Below are 16990 nucleotides of genomic sequence, written 5' to 3'. Positions count from 1 at the left end.
ACTAATATCATGTAATATTTTACCAGACTGAAACTGTTAGTGTATCAATAATATAAAAATAATTGCATTAAAAGATTACAATGTATACAGTATATTTTAGCATTTTTGGAACATAAAAGCTTAATTTTTAGCTATATCTTAAGATACAAGCAAAGGTTATTTATAATATATTAATTATAAATTATTTAAGAGACATTTATTATTCACTTAAAATTATAGTGGTCATCTATACTAATAAAAGGCAAAGCCCTCACTCACTCACTCACTCACTCATTCTCAAACTTCCCGTGTAGGTAGAAGGCTGAAATTTGGCAGGTTCATTCCTTACAGCTTCCTTACAAAAGTTGGGCAGGTTTTATATCGAAATTCTACGCGTAATGGTCATAACTGGAAGCTGTTTTTCTCCATTTATTGTAATGGAGATGATCTTGAATGCCGTGGGGGCGGAGTTTCGTGTGACATCATCACGCCTTCCACGTAATCACGCAGTACATAGAAAACCAGGAAGACATGCATTATATAATTGAGAAGGCAGCGAAACAATAAGAAGCGAGCGAGTGACATATACAACCATATTCATGATTTCTGCTACTTCGGAAACAAAGCACGATGTAAACCTACACTTTAAATTAAGTTCATAGACAGGCTTCCGCTGGCGTTTGTAATTTAGTGCCTGCCCATATAAGGCCGTCCGTCAGCGGCAATCCAATAGCAAACTCCCACTAAATATTCACGGGTGAAGGACTGTGCTTATGGAGAGGAAGATGAGATGGTCAGGGGGGTGTTTGACACAAACTCAGCGAAACTGCGAGAGAAAGGACTAAGGTAACATTAAATACAGCCATGGACATAGCACGAGATGGCACCAGCACAGCTGGGAACCTTCGATGCATGTACACCGAGCGGCTCACGTGAACTGGCGCGTGCACAGATAAAAAGCAACAGTTCCAAAGAGCGCTGAACAAAAACCGAATTACACAATTGAAAAGGCAGCAAAAAATATGAAGCGTCTGATACAAGCATATTCATAAATCCAGCTACTGCGGAAACAAAGCACACGGTGGAAAACGTTAATGTCCCGCTAAAGGAAGACAGTGTAAAAAAAACCCGTGCATGCAGTGTGTCAGGTCTCAGATAAAGAAGAAGACGAGCTGTTTATTGATGCAGTAAGAAACAAATCGATGAAAGAAACCTGTCATCTTTACGATTGACAAACACGGAATGTAACTTGAACACAACACATCCTACAAATACGAACCTGATTGAAAGAAATAATGATAATCAAATCCTTGATGACAGCAACACTCAGTAACACTCACAAAACAAATACTGTATATTGACAGTCATGTTACGTTATTTTTAAAATGTTCCCTTTTCTTTTTCTAGCTTTTTTAACACACTACTTCTCCGCTGCGATACGCGGGTATATATATATGTATATATATATCCCGAACTACATACTCGAATAATGGATACTTTATTCGCCATCAATGATTGTTTTGGTAAAGCCATACTCAGTGTATTCATTAGATGAGCGGTAAAAAGTAAGAGCGAGGGAGGATGACTTATTGAGGCATGCAGGCTGTAGTTCGCGTCAACTCTATCTGAATTGCGCGATCACATTTGAAAAAATATATCTTTTCAAGTTCTATTTACTCCATATGTGTCAAACTCAAGGGCCGCGGGCCACATCCGCCCCGGCGTGTAATTATATCCGGCCCGCAAGATCATTTTATATACTGTATTATTGTTATTAATGGCCCGGGTATATGAAGCGCTGGTAACACAATAAACTACAGATCCCATAATGCAATGCAACGCTTCAGCTGCCTTGCCGAACACTTACCACGTTAATCAAGTCTACCTTATGATGCTGCAAGTTATTGCGAAGCTAGCTCACACGATGCTGAAGAGAAAAGTTGATTCTGAAAATAGAGCCTTTAAAAACCGATGGGAGGCTGAGTATATGTTTACTGAACCCGTGTGTCTCATTTGTGGAGCTAATGTGGCTGTAATTACAGAATTTAATCTAAGACGGCACTATGAGACAAAACATCAGGGTAACCTGAATGCAATGCAGAAGATACAGAAAGCAGAAGAATTAAATAAGAATCTGACACTTCAGCGGACGTTTTACCGTGCACAATCACAAAGTGATTTCAAGTGAAGCTGCTTTTATGGGAGACACAAATGCACCAGTGCAACCCTGTTGCCAAGTAATGTTAAACCAAGTCGTCACTACGGTGTTCCCAAATACGCACTTTGCTGATAAACTGAGCGCACTGCGCACGGAGTTTCCACGGCGCTTTGGTGACTTTGAAGAACAAAAAAAGTCTGTCTACATGCGGCTCGAACCTTGTGCATGTTTCGTAGCACATATCTGTGTGAGAAGAATAACAAAACAGCACACAGGAGTCGCCTCACTGATGAGCACCTGCAATCCATCCTGAGAATCTCCACAACACAGAACCTCACACCAAACATAAACGAACCTGTTGCCAAAAAAAGATGCCAGGCGTCCAGCTCTAAAATGACATATGAGCAAAGACAACTGAATGATTTGATTTGTTATTGCTGAAAGGAACACATTTTATTTATATTTCCAGGTTTTGTTATGCAGCATGTTCATATTTGAATTTGTATAATTTTGACAGGATATATTTTTATGGAGAGCAAAATATTATAAGTTGTTTAAGGTTTGAGTTGATTTATTCAGGAATAATATTCCTGTCTGTTTTTACCATTCCTACCAAAGATATTTCTGTCGACTAAATAAAAATTCCTTCTATTTAAAATTTAAAAGAACTTGAACAAATACGATAGTTCATAATATCCACGCAGACTTGCACGTAAGAGCGGGAGTTATCCGTTTTAACAAGCAGCGTATTGCACTGATACGAAATAGCTGTGTGTGTATATATGTATGTATATATATGTATTTGTGTGTATATATGTAGATATATATGTGTATATGTATAGATATGTATATATATGTGTGTGAATAAATAAATAAAATAAAATATATATATATATATATATATATATATATATATATATGACAACAACACTCATCACTCACAACAGTGACAAAACAATTACATTGACAATCATGTTACGTTATTTTCAAAATGTTTCCTTTTTCTTTTTCATTGCTTCTTTAACACACTACTTCTCCGCTGCGAAGCGCGGGTATTTTGCTAGTTTAATATAAAAGTATAGAACCGATATAACGTTCAAGTTATTTTAATGTACTATTTTGCAAATTTAAATAAACTTAAAGTACCAAAATACATTTAAAATATTTTTAGTACAGTATTTGGTATTTGTCAGCTATTTCACATACATTTATTATTAAAATAAATGTAATAGTGCACTTCTAATAGATACAAATTACATTTTAAATCTATTGTAAGTATGCAAAGATTTTTTTAAAGTATATATAAAGCAACAATTATACTGTAATACACTTAACAGTCTCACTTTAATAGGTTACAGTATATTTACTGTAAAACAAATGAAGTAGATAGTGTACCATTTTGGTACAACTTCAAAATATATTTAGCAAAAAATTAGTTGTTCCAATGTATCACATTTGAAATATACTTATTAGTCCTGGCCAAAGTTTATTTTTCATACTTTAGCAGACTAGCATTTAGTACACCTAAGTGTATTTTATTTCTCTTGGGTGTAGAGAATAGCCAAGCAAAATGACACCTTTTATTGGCTAACTAAAAAGATTACAATATGCAAGCTTTTGAGGCAACTCAGGCCTCTTCTTCAGGCAAGATGTCTCCTGGGTAAATGCATCAATACAATAATAAGTAAAAATGATCAAGTCTTAAAACTGATTAAAACAAGACTAGAAAGAGAACTCACAAAAAACATGCTTTCAAACCAAATTCGTTATTTTATCTCCTTTTACCTCAGTTGCACCTAACATTCCCAAGGAATTTTAGGAGGAACATTTGAAACAAAGTTGATTTTAAAATGAAACATAAATTACAATCTCATTTAAGCTCTTGTGAGCCATCAAAGCTCAACCTTTGAGCAGTAAAATGATCTTACATGGCAGACAGGCACAGTCCCCAGAATCAGTCATATGCAACAGATCCTCAAAACAGCAGATTCTATACTGTAACAGACTGAATTATCAAAGATTTAATGTTTATGTTAATGAAAAAATGTTTGTCACTTACTTGTAAACAATGTGCCATATTAACACCCCTTCATAACTAAACTTCTGCTTAACAATGCAACTGGATGAATGCACTGCCAGTACTCTCACTGTTCAAAGTGGCAGCGAGATGGTTCTGGCCATCACAGATACTCAAGTAGTGATTCTGCTAAACTTTGGAACTAAAACTTTCACCTGTTTTTACTTTATATAATACAATGCAAAGAGCTCTGATTTACTATTACCCTCATTTGGGTCCTGTTCTTAATTTAAATGTGATCATCATTTGTAAACTATATAGAAATGCTGAAGGTAGTTATTGTTTTAATTAACATATTTTATGTGTAAAAACGGATGAAAACCTCTAGTAAATTAACCATATTAAAGTACTTGATCATATTAAGCAGTAGAGATGTAGAGGAGGTTTGCTCTTACTTTACTGTATTTTTATTCCATTAATGACAGCCACACACAGAGAACTTGGACATGAAGTAGTAGACATTTGCTGCAGTTCATTGTAACAGAAGAATCACCATAGAATAATTTTAATACTCTGTTATAATGCAGTTCTGAAATTCTGTACAGTGCAGGGCAAGTCTGTCCAATAGAAAATGATATCCACTCTGTAGAATCATACATTAATGATGTTCCATAGCATCATACTTGTTGTGCATTTAAGTCAAAAATCAGGCAGCATAAATTGAAAGTATTCACGTACCGCATTTAAGTTAAGTTATGTGCTATCATGAGAACTTTAGGTAATGTGTTTGTTATTTCATGTTACTGCCTTTATTTACTCTTTTGTCTTAAGATGTGTTATAACTGGAAAATAAAGCATATGTGTGGTAAAGGTGTTTTTCCTGATAATTTGACATAATCAGCAATCAGATGAGAATTTTGTCCCAGGATTAAACTGTAACAAACCAAGTCTCTTGAAGTGCCCCATATCCCCTTTTGAGCCATTAGCCAATAGAAGGTCTTGACATGTCTATTACTGCACTATACCCAACATCAAAAAATGTAATTACATTCCCAACTGTAGATTTCACCGTATACATTTGGCTGGGGATAGCTTGTGTATTTAGTAAAGAATATTTTCTCACTTCCCAAAAAGAGTTGCCACATTACAATGAAACGGCACACAGGATCTCCATGCTGGCAGGAAATCAAGGAATTAAAGTAATCTTACAGGTGAGATTTAGTTTACATTAAGCTTCTACTCTTAACCATGGAAACATGTCTAATTCACATAACTCCGGGAGCTTACTAGCACAGTTAAGCCTTATTAAAAAGGGAAAACAAACACAGAAAAAAAACAAATAAATAAAGACAAGGGAAAAAAGCTTTCATTTTTGTCATCTTTCATGTAAAAAGCCAATAATATTCTTAACACATACATACCATTTGGAGCACCTCTCCTCTTCCCAAGTGATGGTTTTTCTATTTTCAGATCCATCAAAGAGTGCACGCTTTTAGGATTAACTGTTGTGGGTTTAAGAAAACGTGGATTGGTTTGCATTTGCTTAACCAGCTGACTAACAGAACCAATGCTTGGCATGACTACAACACCTGTAAACACAGATGGAGATCTCAGACTATACACTATTTAAAAGATGCAAAGATAATCCATTTTCTACTAACCGTCAGTAGTTATTGAGGTTATGCTAAAAGGTATAAAATTGAGAACATCAGCTCTACTACAGGGAAAAAAAAAATGTAAATAACTTTTTGCTGACAAATGTAAAAACTATACAAGGTTGCCAGAGCAGCATTAATGATCTGTCTCAATTAGTCAAGCAGGAAGTTAACCCTTATATTATCTAAATTTACACATGAAGCAAATACTTGGATAATGTGCAATTCTTGTCTGTTCCACCTGCAAGAATTTACTTAAATATTACAGGTTACGACAGGATATTTGAAATGCTTACGTTTTTCAGCAGAAGTGGCTTTACGCTTTGCTTTTTCTTGAGGTTCTTCCTTTTTAACTTCACCTGGAAACATGGAATTAAATTTATATTATTTAGTAAAATATAAGTTAGCTACATTGTATCATAAGGCTATCCCTGGTATGAATTTCAAAAATTTCAATTTGTGTTAACAGTTTGAATATACAAATTACACTGAAAATTCAAAAAAAATACCTTCCATGTATCATGTTGTTATCTCAGAACTGCTATGCACCATCACTGGACTTTTCATTTAGTAACAAAATACTTGCACAGCATTTCTAGGAACATCCTACTTGCATTTTTGCTTAGATGGCTTCTGTGACTTCAAATCATAAAACCTACCTGTGCCAGTCAAGCTACCTCTTGCCATAGGGACCAATAGTCAACCAACCAATGGTTCATTAAAAATAGTCTAATAGGGGATTAAGGGACAGGCTTGTGTTTGATAGGGTCAAATTAGTTACATGTACTAGTATTATATACTAGACACTGTGTAGCCCATCTACTTGTATACATCATTTTTTTTTTTTTATATAAAATATACTTACTTGTATTTCCCGGTTTCCGTAAAAGTTCTTTGGGCTTCTCAAATATCTGCACCTGGGGAGAGGGTGTTTATATAAATAAAAAAGATTTCTGCTGAAAACTGAAAAATAAATATTGACGCAAAATCCTATAACCACTTATTTGTGTGATCAAAATTATAAACTTAATGTATAGCTCACTTAGCAGTGTATCATGATGTCAGTTGGAGTGACTGACTTGATTATTTCTCCCTTAACTTGATAAATATTTCTTTGCTAAACAACCTAGACATACTATATAGAAAACAGAATGTCTGTTCCCAATACAATTCTACACCATTTGACCTACCTGGAACAGTCAGGAATAGTTGCTCTCTAGGACCATATGGACAAGACAGACTACTTTGGTACCGTACATTTTGACCCAGGGAGTCCCATTAGGTTTGTTGTTTCCTGTGTGTGCCAGTTTGCACACCAGTTCCACCTGCTTACTCAGAGCAAGTATTATAATCCTATAGCCTTTGACTGATCTGAACCAAATATGGCACAGTTGCTCTCTAGGACCATGTGCCATTTTTTTGGCAGAAAGCAAGTGAAACATCCAAACAAATGTAAGTCAGTCAAGCTGACAATGTAATTAGTATTTAACATTAGTGACCAGGAAATCCCACATGCTGCTTATATCTATTGTAATATGAAAAGAAGTATCTTGTGCTTTTGCAGAGGGGTGTTGTGCGAGTCTTGATCAATAGTGGAAGTGCAGCACAACAAAAGGCAAAAATCAAAGTTTGTTTTTAACTCCTGCTTTGTTGGCTTTTTTTTTTTTACTATTTATGAACAACTAACTGTCCACCTTGAACTAAAAGGACGAGTCAGACAGACAGAGTGCTCATGGTTACAACTCAGCAAAGAGTTACCGGAATTCTGAACTCCAAATCGAACCCAATAAGAAATTTTTGACTTTTGAGAATAGAGACAAAGTTTAAATGAACGGGGCAGTCAACAACAGGGTCACCATTTAAAAACTGTATAAACCTTTGTTTTCTTTCCTTAACCCATTCTAAAAATAAGCAGGCAATGGTGGGTACTTTGACCAAGCAGTAAATAAAATGTACCTTCACTTCTCCACAACCCTCCTTGCATTCAATCATTTCTGCTTTTTCTTTTAACAATGAATGCATCTTCACAAGTCCAGCCTCTTGCTCGTCAATAGGAATCAAATCTGGATGCATCTTTTTCTGTAGAAGAATTTTGAATAAAATGCCATAGTTTACAAAAGGAATATACACTGTATTTAGAATACAACTATCAACAATGAGAAAGCAGAAAACAACATTCTGGAAAAAAAAAATCCATTTAACAAATGAAAAAGTACAATTCACAACTAATTTTAAATACTAATCTAAAATATAAACACTAAAACTTCAATCAATATCCAGGGGACTCCTGTATATAAACTTGCTTAGATTCCACATGAAATGTTTTATAAGAAAGAAAAACTGCCTAAGCACAAAAATAATCAGATTTTTAAAACTGTATGTATGCCAGGTCTTCATGCAAACTTAGTTTTATTAAATTTTTGTGATCATGGTTGCACTTTTAGTCACTCATTATCACCTCTTATGATAACCATGTATGGTTTAAACAAACCACACACACCATGCTGTTTCATAATACTCATGACCTAATCACAGTATAAATTGGGCCATGTTACTGAGTGATGTCTATTTTTAAATCATGGGAGAACACAGAAAACTCCATTAATGTAAACCTGAGGTATTACTGACATTTGGTGGAGTTTAAGGAGTGGCAAGGGAGTTCTGGTCCATCCAACGGATGCACTGTTACTAAACCAGATCTCAAATAAAGGATTTTCTTCCAAACTTAAGGGCACAGTTAATGAAAATATTTTAATAAATGAATTGGGTGCATGGTGTGGCAGTGCCACTGTCTTGCAGGAAAGAGTATAGGGGGGTTACACTCCGAGAGCACCCTACATGGAATGTACACATGGGTCCATGTGGGTTTTCTCCAGTTTCCTCCCACAGTCCAAACATAGGTTAGGTGAACTGGCGATGCTAAATCATCCAATGATGTATGCGCTCACCATGCAATATGCTGGCACCCTGTCCAGGTGTTGATCCTACCAATGCACTTTGTTTACTAGGATTGGGTTATTTCAACTTGAATCTGTTGTATTCAGTACTTTTCTTTTACACGAAAGATGCTCATGACGGCAAAACAGTCGGTATTCATGCGACTGAAACGGTAGTGCATGTGGCTGTGGCCCAACTGTATAAACAGTTGTGTGGCGGTCTTGGTAAATCTGCATCAGATATCATACCATGACAAAATATTTAAATAAAACTGTGATATATTTGATGAGGCAAACAACATTCCAACTTTCAAATCAGTTAACCTAGTCACACCCAAAGTTATGCTATGCGTACATTTTCTAACTACTGTACTTAAAAAAAAAAAAAAAAAAAGAAGATTTTGCCACAATTATAATACTTAGGCAAACCAAAGTTTTCTGTCATATAAATATCATTAAATGGTATTTGTGTCCTTTTATGCAATGAAGACAGTTTAGACATCCTAGAACCATCCTTTTGGTGTTATGTGCCGCACTGGAGCTTACATTGCAGAGGCGATCCTGCTGAAATCATGTGATCCCTGTTCCATTACATATTTATAAGAACAGTGTTCAGAAAATGGATGGATGGGCATAAGAATGTGACTAACACATTATTAAATGCTTAAAGAAATTACATTTTCTGTTCACTTCACTGTTCTGCTGCCAGAAGTCGCTACAATGCCAACACTAAAAACATTTCAGTTGGACTCAATGGATAGTTGTAACTTTCCATAACTTTATGACAATTTTCACAGGAAAGGTAGTGTTTTATAAATACTGACTTTTGCACAAGAAATGGCTTAGGTATGTTTCCATGTCTAACAAAGTTGTATACATCAGGCCCCAGGTGCTTTATTTAAAATTAAACAAATTAAAAACTGTATCCAACCAAGAACTGGATAGGGCACATAACATGGATGGATGCAAGTACAAAATAAGAAAAGTGTACCAACATGTTCATTATAAACAAGCCATTGATAAAGTGTTTAAAGTGCCCAGGGAGGCTAACTATTAATTATACAAATGTGTATCTTTCAAAAAATACATGAATAATAGAAATTCTGTAGAGGCTGGTAGCCTGCAAATGTGCAATATTAAAATGGGGAGGGTTTGGGAGACACCTAGTAAAAATGTTTGTAAAAGGAGAAATAAATTAAATGCCTCTGACAAAAGTAAAAGGCCTGTGTTTACAGATTTTAAAATAGAAGAGTCAGATTTACCTTCAGGCTCTCAATAAACTGAATGTTAAACAGTGAGAAGTCATAGACAAATAAACAAAAAACATAAGACAAAATAAGTTTCCAATCTACTGCAATAGAAATTAACACCTACTTCAAAAAGACGTTTGCAGATGGACCACAAATGAATTCTAATACACTAAAGTAAATTTCTTTATAATGAAAGACAAATAAAAATACTCGCTTCAACAAACAAGATATTCTTGTTACTTTATTAATGTACTTTCATCTTTATTCTAATACACTGTTTTAAATGAACAAACAAATACTGCCAGACTACCTTAAAAATAATTTTGTTGTGTGACCAAAAACTTTATGAAAATGTACGTATTTACATAATAAAGAAAAGGTCTTTTTGATGAAAGGTATGAGGCAATTTTTCAAAAACTTAATATATTAATCAACATACAAGTTTCATAAGGCACCGATACAAGGCACATTGCATATATTAAATAAGATGTATTTTGGGGACATTTGAAGTATAGGATTGTCTGGTAGTGTTGCAAGTTATACTCTGACATTAATACAAAAAAACAAAAAAGTACACCCAGATGAGTAAGTGCTGGACTATTGTGGAATCAATAAAAAAAAAACTACCTATAAAGGCCACAATGGTGAAAGAGTTGTACATGAAAGGCAATTTATCTGAGACTCGACATAAGCATAGACAAAAAACATAATAATATTTTGAAAGAAGTACCTAATGTAGTTGGTCCTGACCATCTAAAAGTTTTGATGAAATTAAAAAAGGATGGCTTGTAATCATATTGTGAGTGCAGGCGCAAAGGTACAGAATTTGCTTAAGCACAGTAAATTACAGGATACCGAGGACAAAAAAAAAAAAAAAAATTAAGAATTAAGCTTGGCCAGAAATAGATGTAAAGTGGCACTCTGTGAACACACTGGTGTTCTTGATCTTATTTTTATAAAAGATATCCTGCCATGCTCCAAAGGATTAAGAATGTTTCATAATGAACCAATTCAGATACAAATGTACCAGAATAGATAGTTTTATATGCAAATAACTAAACTAGATCAACCAGCCAAGAAAGCAAGGCAAACCAAATATATGTAAATATGACAAATGAAGGTTAAACTTAGTTTGGCGTTAAGTAAAAATGGAATATGCAAAACACACAAATCAAAGGATAAACTGTAAAAGTAATGTAAACAGATTAGAAATTTGTCCAGTAAAGTATAACAGAACCAATGTTGCATCTAACATACTTTTACCAACAAAAATGTTCTTTGCAGAACCACTCACCAGATAATTATGCCGATGCTTTGCACCAGTGACATGAAAAATTATATCCAGGCATGAACGGACATCACAGAGTGTACACAGGTAGGAGGAATGTTGATTTCCAGGGCTCCGATACTCAGTTAGGTATTGCAGTCCTGTATAATAAAGAACATGAATTCTGGTAAATAATTCATAAAAGAAAAACACTGATACAATGTTTTTACCTTGCACGTGGATGGAGACAGAAAACAAAGCTTGATAGATTGCAAAGCCCAGTCAACACAACCTTATGGTCTCAAGCTCAAGTCAACTTGAAATCACCAATTAACCTATGAAGCACAATGATGGGCTGGAAGTGTGACAGAAAAAACTGCAGTATACAGAGGAATGTGCAGGCTCCATATAAATATCCCTTGGGCACTGAATTTAAGCCCAGGACACCAGGGGCCTGATGTAGAACACTGCATGTAGAATTCACACTAAAACATATAGTACAAACAACACTGGAAATGTGTGTGTGCACAAAAAAAATTCAGATGCATAACACTGTGCACACGTCAAGTTTCACACACATCCCCTTTATAAATTCCAATGAACTTGAAACCTGGGGCACGTACACATCCCTTCCCCGACTACTCCCAGAACTTTGCATATTTTAATATGCAAATCAATATAAATAGCCCCTTCCTTTAAGTGTTTTGTGGCTGCACACATTTTTGTCGGATACCACTGGGTGACCATCTGGCTGGCTGTGTGCTAACGGATGCTGTTCTGGAGTGACAAAATGCAATAGTGGATGCTGTAAGAGATGTGGAAAATAAACAGAGGAATAAGGGTTGTACTATGCGACACTGACTACAAATTGAATAGGTAAAAAAAAAAAAAAAACACTGTATATGATTATCTATTATTACATTCTGCTAATTACATTCAAATGGAGTTGTAATGCTGTCCAATTGGGCTGATCATTTCATAGGTCAGGGTCAGGTTCAACATACCTCATCTCTTCAGGTATGGGCAAGCTGCGATCGTGTGCCACATTATGTAGCTTACTACATGCTTGAAAAATGCAATACTTTTTGTGAACTACAGAGCAGCACATTAATAAAGTGTAAATGCTTTCTATTTACATAAGCAAAGTGTTGCGTCAGTGGAGAGCACCACAATAGATCGATTCTCTGTTCTTTACATGGCTCTTTGAAGTGATTTGCAATCCTTAAAAGACTGCCTTTTGCTGCACTAATTTGAAAAAGCACATGCAACTGTGCAGACTTGCCTCTTTTATAAGCTCTCCTGGTATAAATTATGTAATGCCAGCTCATTCTTTTGGCAATGAAGTAATGCTTTGATGACATCACACATTTTATATGACTTTTGCCAATTAAAACATAATGAACATATCGTTTATAAATGTATAAAGAATCAAGACTGATCAAAGTGCACCACTGCCAGTTGAAGATCACCAGGATGGGGATGAACGAGCTATAAAAATAAACCTTTGAGAAACCAGATTTGATGTACAGTTGTATGCAATTGTAAATTGAAACTTCTATCACAATATATTAATGATCTTGTCCAATTAACCCTCACTGACAATAACCAAACAAACCTTTTACAAAATATAAATTTTTAGATTGTCTTCTATAATATTGCAATTTTTCGGCCTATGGCATAAGTTAACTGTCCTGCAATTACCAGGGTGACCATTTTTTTTTTTTTTAACCATAACACAGGAAGAGACATTTTCTTTCACATTCTCATTCCAGAAAGTGGATTTGGTAAAATAAGGGGATGTTGATGGTGGGATGGGGGAGTGCAATTTAAGATATCAGGATTTCACAAAACAGAATAACTACTTGCCAATTATAGGTTCAGTACGTTCAGGGTTCAAAACATACTCCTCCAATGCTTTTCGGTTGGTCATTTCCTCTTCACTCGATGCTACAAACAAATTGTCATTTTAAAAGTCATTAAAAAGTTGTATACAAGAACCTTGCAGTTACAATTCTGTACTCAAAGTAAAAAAAAAAAAAAGTTTAAAAATGTGATTTAAATATAATACATTAAAAATTAGCAAAAAAATTTTATAAAACCATAAACTAACAGTAATATGTAAAATTACATTTTTGGAAATTGTGGACTAAAATAGAAAAAATACTATGAAAGGATAAAAAAAAAAAAAATTAAACGAATTAAAATGCAACAACTTCAAATCTAGAAATGATATGCTGCTCAAATAACTTTCCCAGAAGTTTGTAAACCAAGGCAATTCAATCACTGTTACAAGATTATTAATACTACATATGCATATATAACAAAACTACTGAATTTGCTTACATCAATTACCAATACATTAGAATCAAGGCAATAGAGAATTGTGTGCATTTTAAAACAGGACAATGAATCCAAAAATTACAAGTACTCAAACTAAAAAAAGAAAAATAATGTGATGTATGCTAGACTTGGCAGGAATAACAAATTAAAATCTCAGGTGAGGGGATCTATGTTTCAAATATAGTGTTCATCTTTAATGAACTTGAATTAAAGAAATAACTGACTAGAAAAATAGCAAACTTAATATTCAAACAATTTGACTTTGGTTTGGATGCATTTTACAAAGACCTACACCAACCTGGAAAACTGTTACTAGGCCTCAACCTGTGAAATTGTCAAATTGACGTTCTGGGGTTCCCGACTCATTTACCGATAAATTATTGGTATAGCCTTCAGGTGCGAAAGAGATTTAAGTGAAACAAACCAAGCAACATTTGTATAGAATTCACATAAGGCACAATTTTAATTAATTTTGTTTATTTAATAAAAAAAATCTAGCAGTAAAAATAATAAAATTTTTTAGACAGTATATTGTAATTCTTACTTGCACTTCTTGCCAACATGGAAAATACAGCAGTTCTCTAGTGCAATGATAATTATGGTGTACTTATTAAAACCTTTTATGTTAGTGAATTTCACAGCTTCCTGAGGTTTGTTTTAGAACAAGCACACACACACACACACTTTTAGAAACGCTGCATGTTTATGATCTCTCCAGAATTTTTCCAAAATTAAAATGGTTGCAGTCAGACTGACAGTTATTTCAAAGCCTTATTAATTTATAGTTCTCTCTCTCTAATTTAACTCAGACTTTAGATTGCTGTCTTAGTAAGTATTTAACCTCTATTCAAATTCAGTTTCTCCAGCAATTCAAAGACATTAGCATTTTGATATTTTATCAGCAATATTTTATTATAAAATTTGGAGTAGTGAATTAAAATGTAGGAATCTATGTTGTAAAAGAGGCAAAAATAAACACATAAACACATCATCATAAGAAAAAGAACTTTGTGGTTTCTGGCAGTCCCGATTCTGGTATGGATCGATTTTTTAAAGAGTTTGTAATGAGAGGATGGGGTTACATTGAACCCACATAAACAGATGTAAACTTCAAATTGGCCCAGGTTAAGGATACGGAAGAGAATGAGGTAATGAAGCCCTGCAGATAGGGTACTGCGAGACAAAGACGAAATTAACCTTTTAAATTACTCAAGGCAGAGTACAGACACATGACATCACTAGGGTCAAAGCCCACAGTTTCCTCCAGTGTTTTTTTTACTTTTTGTGTGTGTGCACACAAGTGTGTTCACTCTTATCACCCGAGAGCTCCTGCACAGCTTTAGTCGCGAACTCTAATGCAGAACCACTTTCAGTTCTTCACATTCAATTGAAGAACACACAGCTATACTCATTAAAAAACCTACATGAAACAACAAAGACAATCTTTAAAAACTGGCTTATTATTATCCGTTAATAAAGGAAAACCATCAACCACCTTGGTTGGGCTCCCTTAGCCACCAATCACAGCACAAATAAGTGGAATAATATTCATTAACAGCAGAATTAATAAGCTGAAATTAGTCAATTGAACTTAAAATAAAGGCAAATTTACATAAGGCACAGACTGAGGAATGAGTTGACATGTATGTGCAGTGAATTTATACAATAAATTGCTCATACTGGCATCAGTGTTTGTTGCCAGAATTACTTTAAAACCCAAAAATGTCAAATGATGATTAGTAATAAAAAGACCAGAATGAAGATTGATAGAGATGGAATATTATTTTCTTGATTTCAGAAGGCATACCAGAGTCTCCCTTCTGCAAACTTATGTTAGCTGGCTGAAGATGATGAAACCATCAAATAATGTTTATTACCAAAGCCAGAGACATCACCTTCTAAAAAGGTTTAGACTCTTTTATAAAGGGTGAGATCCACCTACCACAGGAAGTCAAGAATGCTGTGCCTTACTGTACTTGACACCAGACATTTCAGGAAGAAATTACAGGTTGAGCATCCCTAATCTGAAATGCTGGGACCAAAGTATTTCAGATATTTTTGGATTTTTAAATATTTGCATGCATGCATATTTTATATATCCATCTCTGTAATAGATATCTGGGGTTTAAAGATGCCAGTTCTAATCATCATTATTTTTATTGGAAATTGGCAGGTCTGAATCAGATTTATGATTTTATGAATTCAACAGATTCATCATTTGGAGTCTGCAAACACTAGGATTCATTTAAGTTAAATTAAATTTTTATATAACTTGAAGCCCCACCATATTGTAGACATTTAAAAGTATAATTTATATAAAAGGCAAGATTACTTGCAAGACATAAAAGCTACCTCATAATGCATATACAGCAATATACGAAATATTAAGTCACAACTCTAAAGTTTAAGAAAGCATCTTCTTCAAACTCCGTTGTATCAGAAAAGTACCTTAAACTGACACACACACATGCATTCTGCCACTAATTCACTTTTGATGCTACTATTTTAGTACAGATGTAAAGAATGAAAAAAAAAAAGAAAAAAAAAACAACTCAAAAGTTTCCCTACCTCCCATAATGCACCATATTTTTAAATTTCAAAAGCATTTTCAACAATCCAGCTGCAAAGGTGCCAATAACTGGGCAAAAATTCCCTTCACTTCATCTTGCTGATCAGGTCTTTCAGAGCTCAGCAGTAATGTTGTCAGCCACAGTTCACTCTCTCTCCCTATCTTTTCTTTTTTTTTTTTTTTTAAAAAAATGACTCCCTGGAAGGTGTCCCATTCCAGACAATCTAGTAGCTATCAGCCAATAGGCAAATAAGCAGTCTGCCTATAATAAAAAGCACAAATGGGTGTCCAAATTCGAATACTTTCTGTACTGCAGTTATCCTACCTCTGCTTTCCTGACGGTAAGTTTCTACTGGTAGATCACATTTTGTATACATGTGAGGAAAACTGGAAGATATGGGATCTAAAGTAATTTTAAAATGTTAAACTAAATTTATCACCTCTATTCTTTGAGGCAATACGAAATTTAAAGCTTGTGACTTAACTGGCAAGAAATTCTTCTTTGAATGCCACACTTACTGTATAAGTAAACACTGAACTACAATATATTAAAGTACTGAATACATTTATGCAACTGACAACATTTTTTAAAGGAACAAAAATGTCCTGTACTTCACCTTTATTTTTGCAATTGTAATGTTAATTATTTAGCAGTATCATTCATTTCCGCAAGAACAAGTTAAAAGGTTATTCACACAATGAAAAGGAAAAAAAAAATATGTAAGACACAGTTTTAGTGACAGACCTAAACAAGGCTATGCACTTACTATACAAGTCTTTGGACTGTGGGAAGAAGGCAGAGCATTTGGAGTATTAAGT

At 34.4% G+C, this 16990-nt stretch overlaps 1 protein-coding gene across 3 annotated transcripts in view; it reads right to left on the bottom strand.

The window, feature by feature from the left end:
- The window catches only part of LOC120515397, a 54785-nt gene that overhangs the window by 16701 nt on the left and 21094 nt on the right, over positions 1-16990 (bottom strand). For 2 of the 3 annotated variants that reach the window (XM_039736354.1, XM_039736353.1), the window contains 6 exons: positions 13129-13209; positions 11290-11423; positions 7766-7888; positions 6675-6726; positions 6106-6168; positions 5576-5743 (listed from right to left, as the gene is read on the bottom strand). In XM_039736354.1, the coding sequence (XP_039592288.1) occupies positions 5576-5743; positions 6106-6168; positions 6675-6726; positions 7766-7888; positions 11290-11423; positions 13129-13209 (621 nt within the window). The remainder of the gene's footprint in view (positions 1-5575; positions 5744-6105; positions 6169-6674; positions 6727-7765; positions 7889-11289; positions 11424-13128; positions 13210-16990) is intronic. The other variant, XM_039736355.1, reaches the window with a different exon arrangement.

Source organism: Polypterus senegalus, chromosome 15 (assembly GCF_016835505.1).
Source record: "Polypterus senegalus isolate Bchr_013 chromosome 15, ASM1683550v1, whole genome shotgun sequence".
In the NCBI taxonomy this organism is placed as follows: domain Eukaryota; kingdom Metazoa; phylum Chordata; class Cladistia; order Polypteriformes; family Polypteridae; genus Polypterus; species Polypterus senegalus.
The sequence above is the reverse complement of the archived record's forward strand: the minus strand, read 5'-3'. Positions and strand labels throughout refer to the sequence as shown.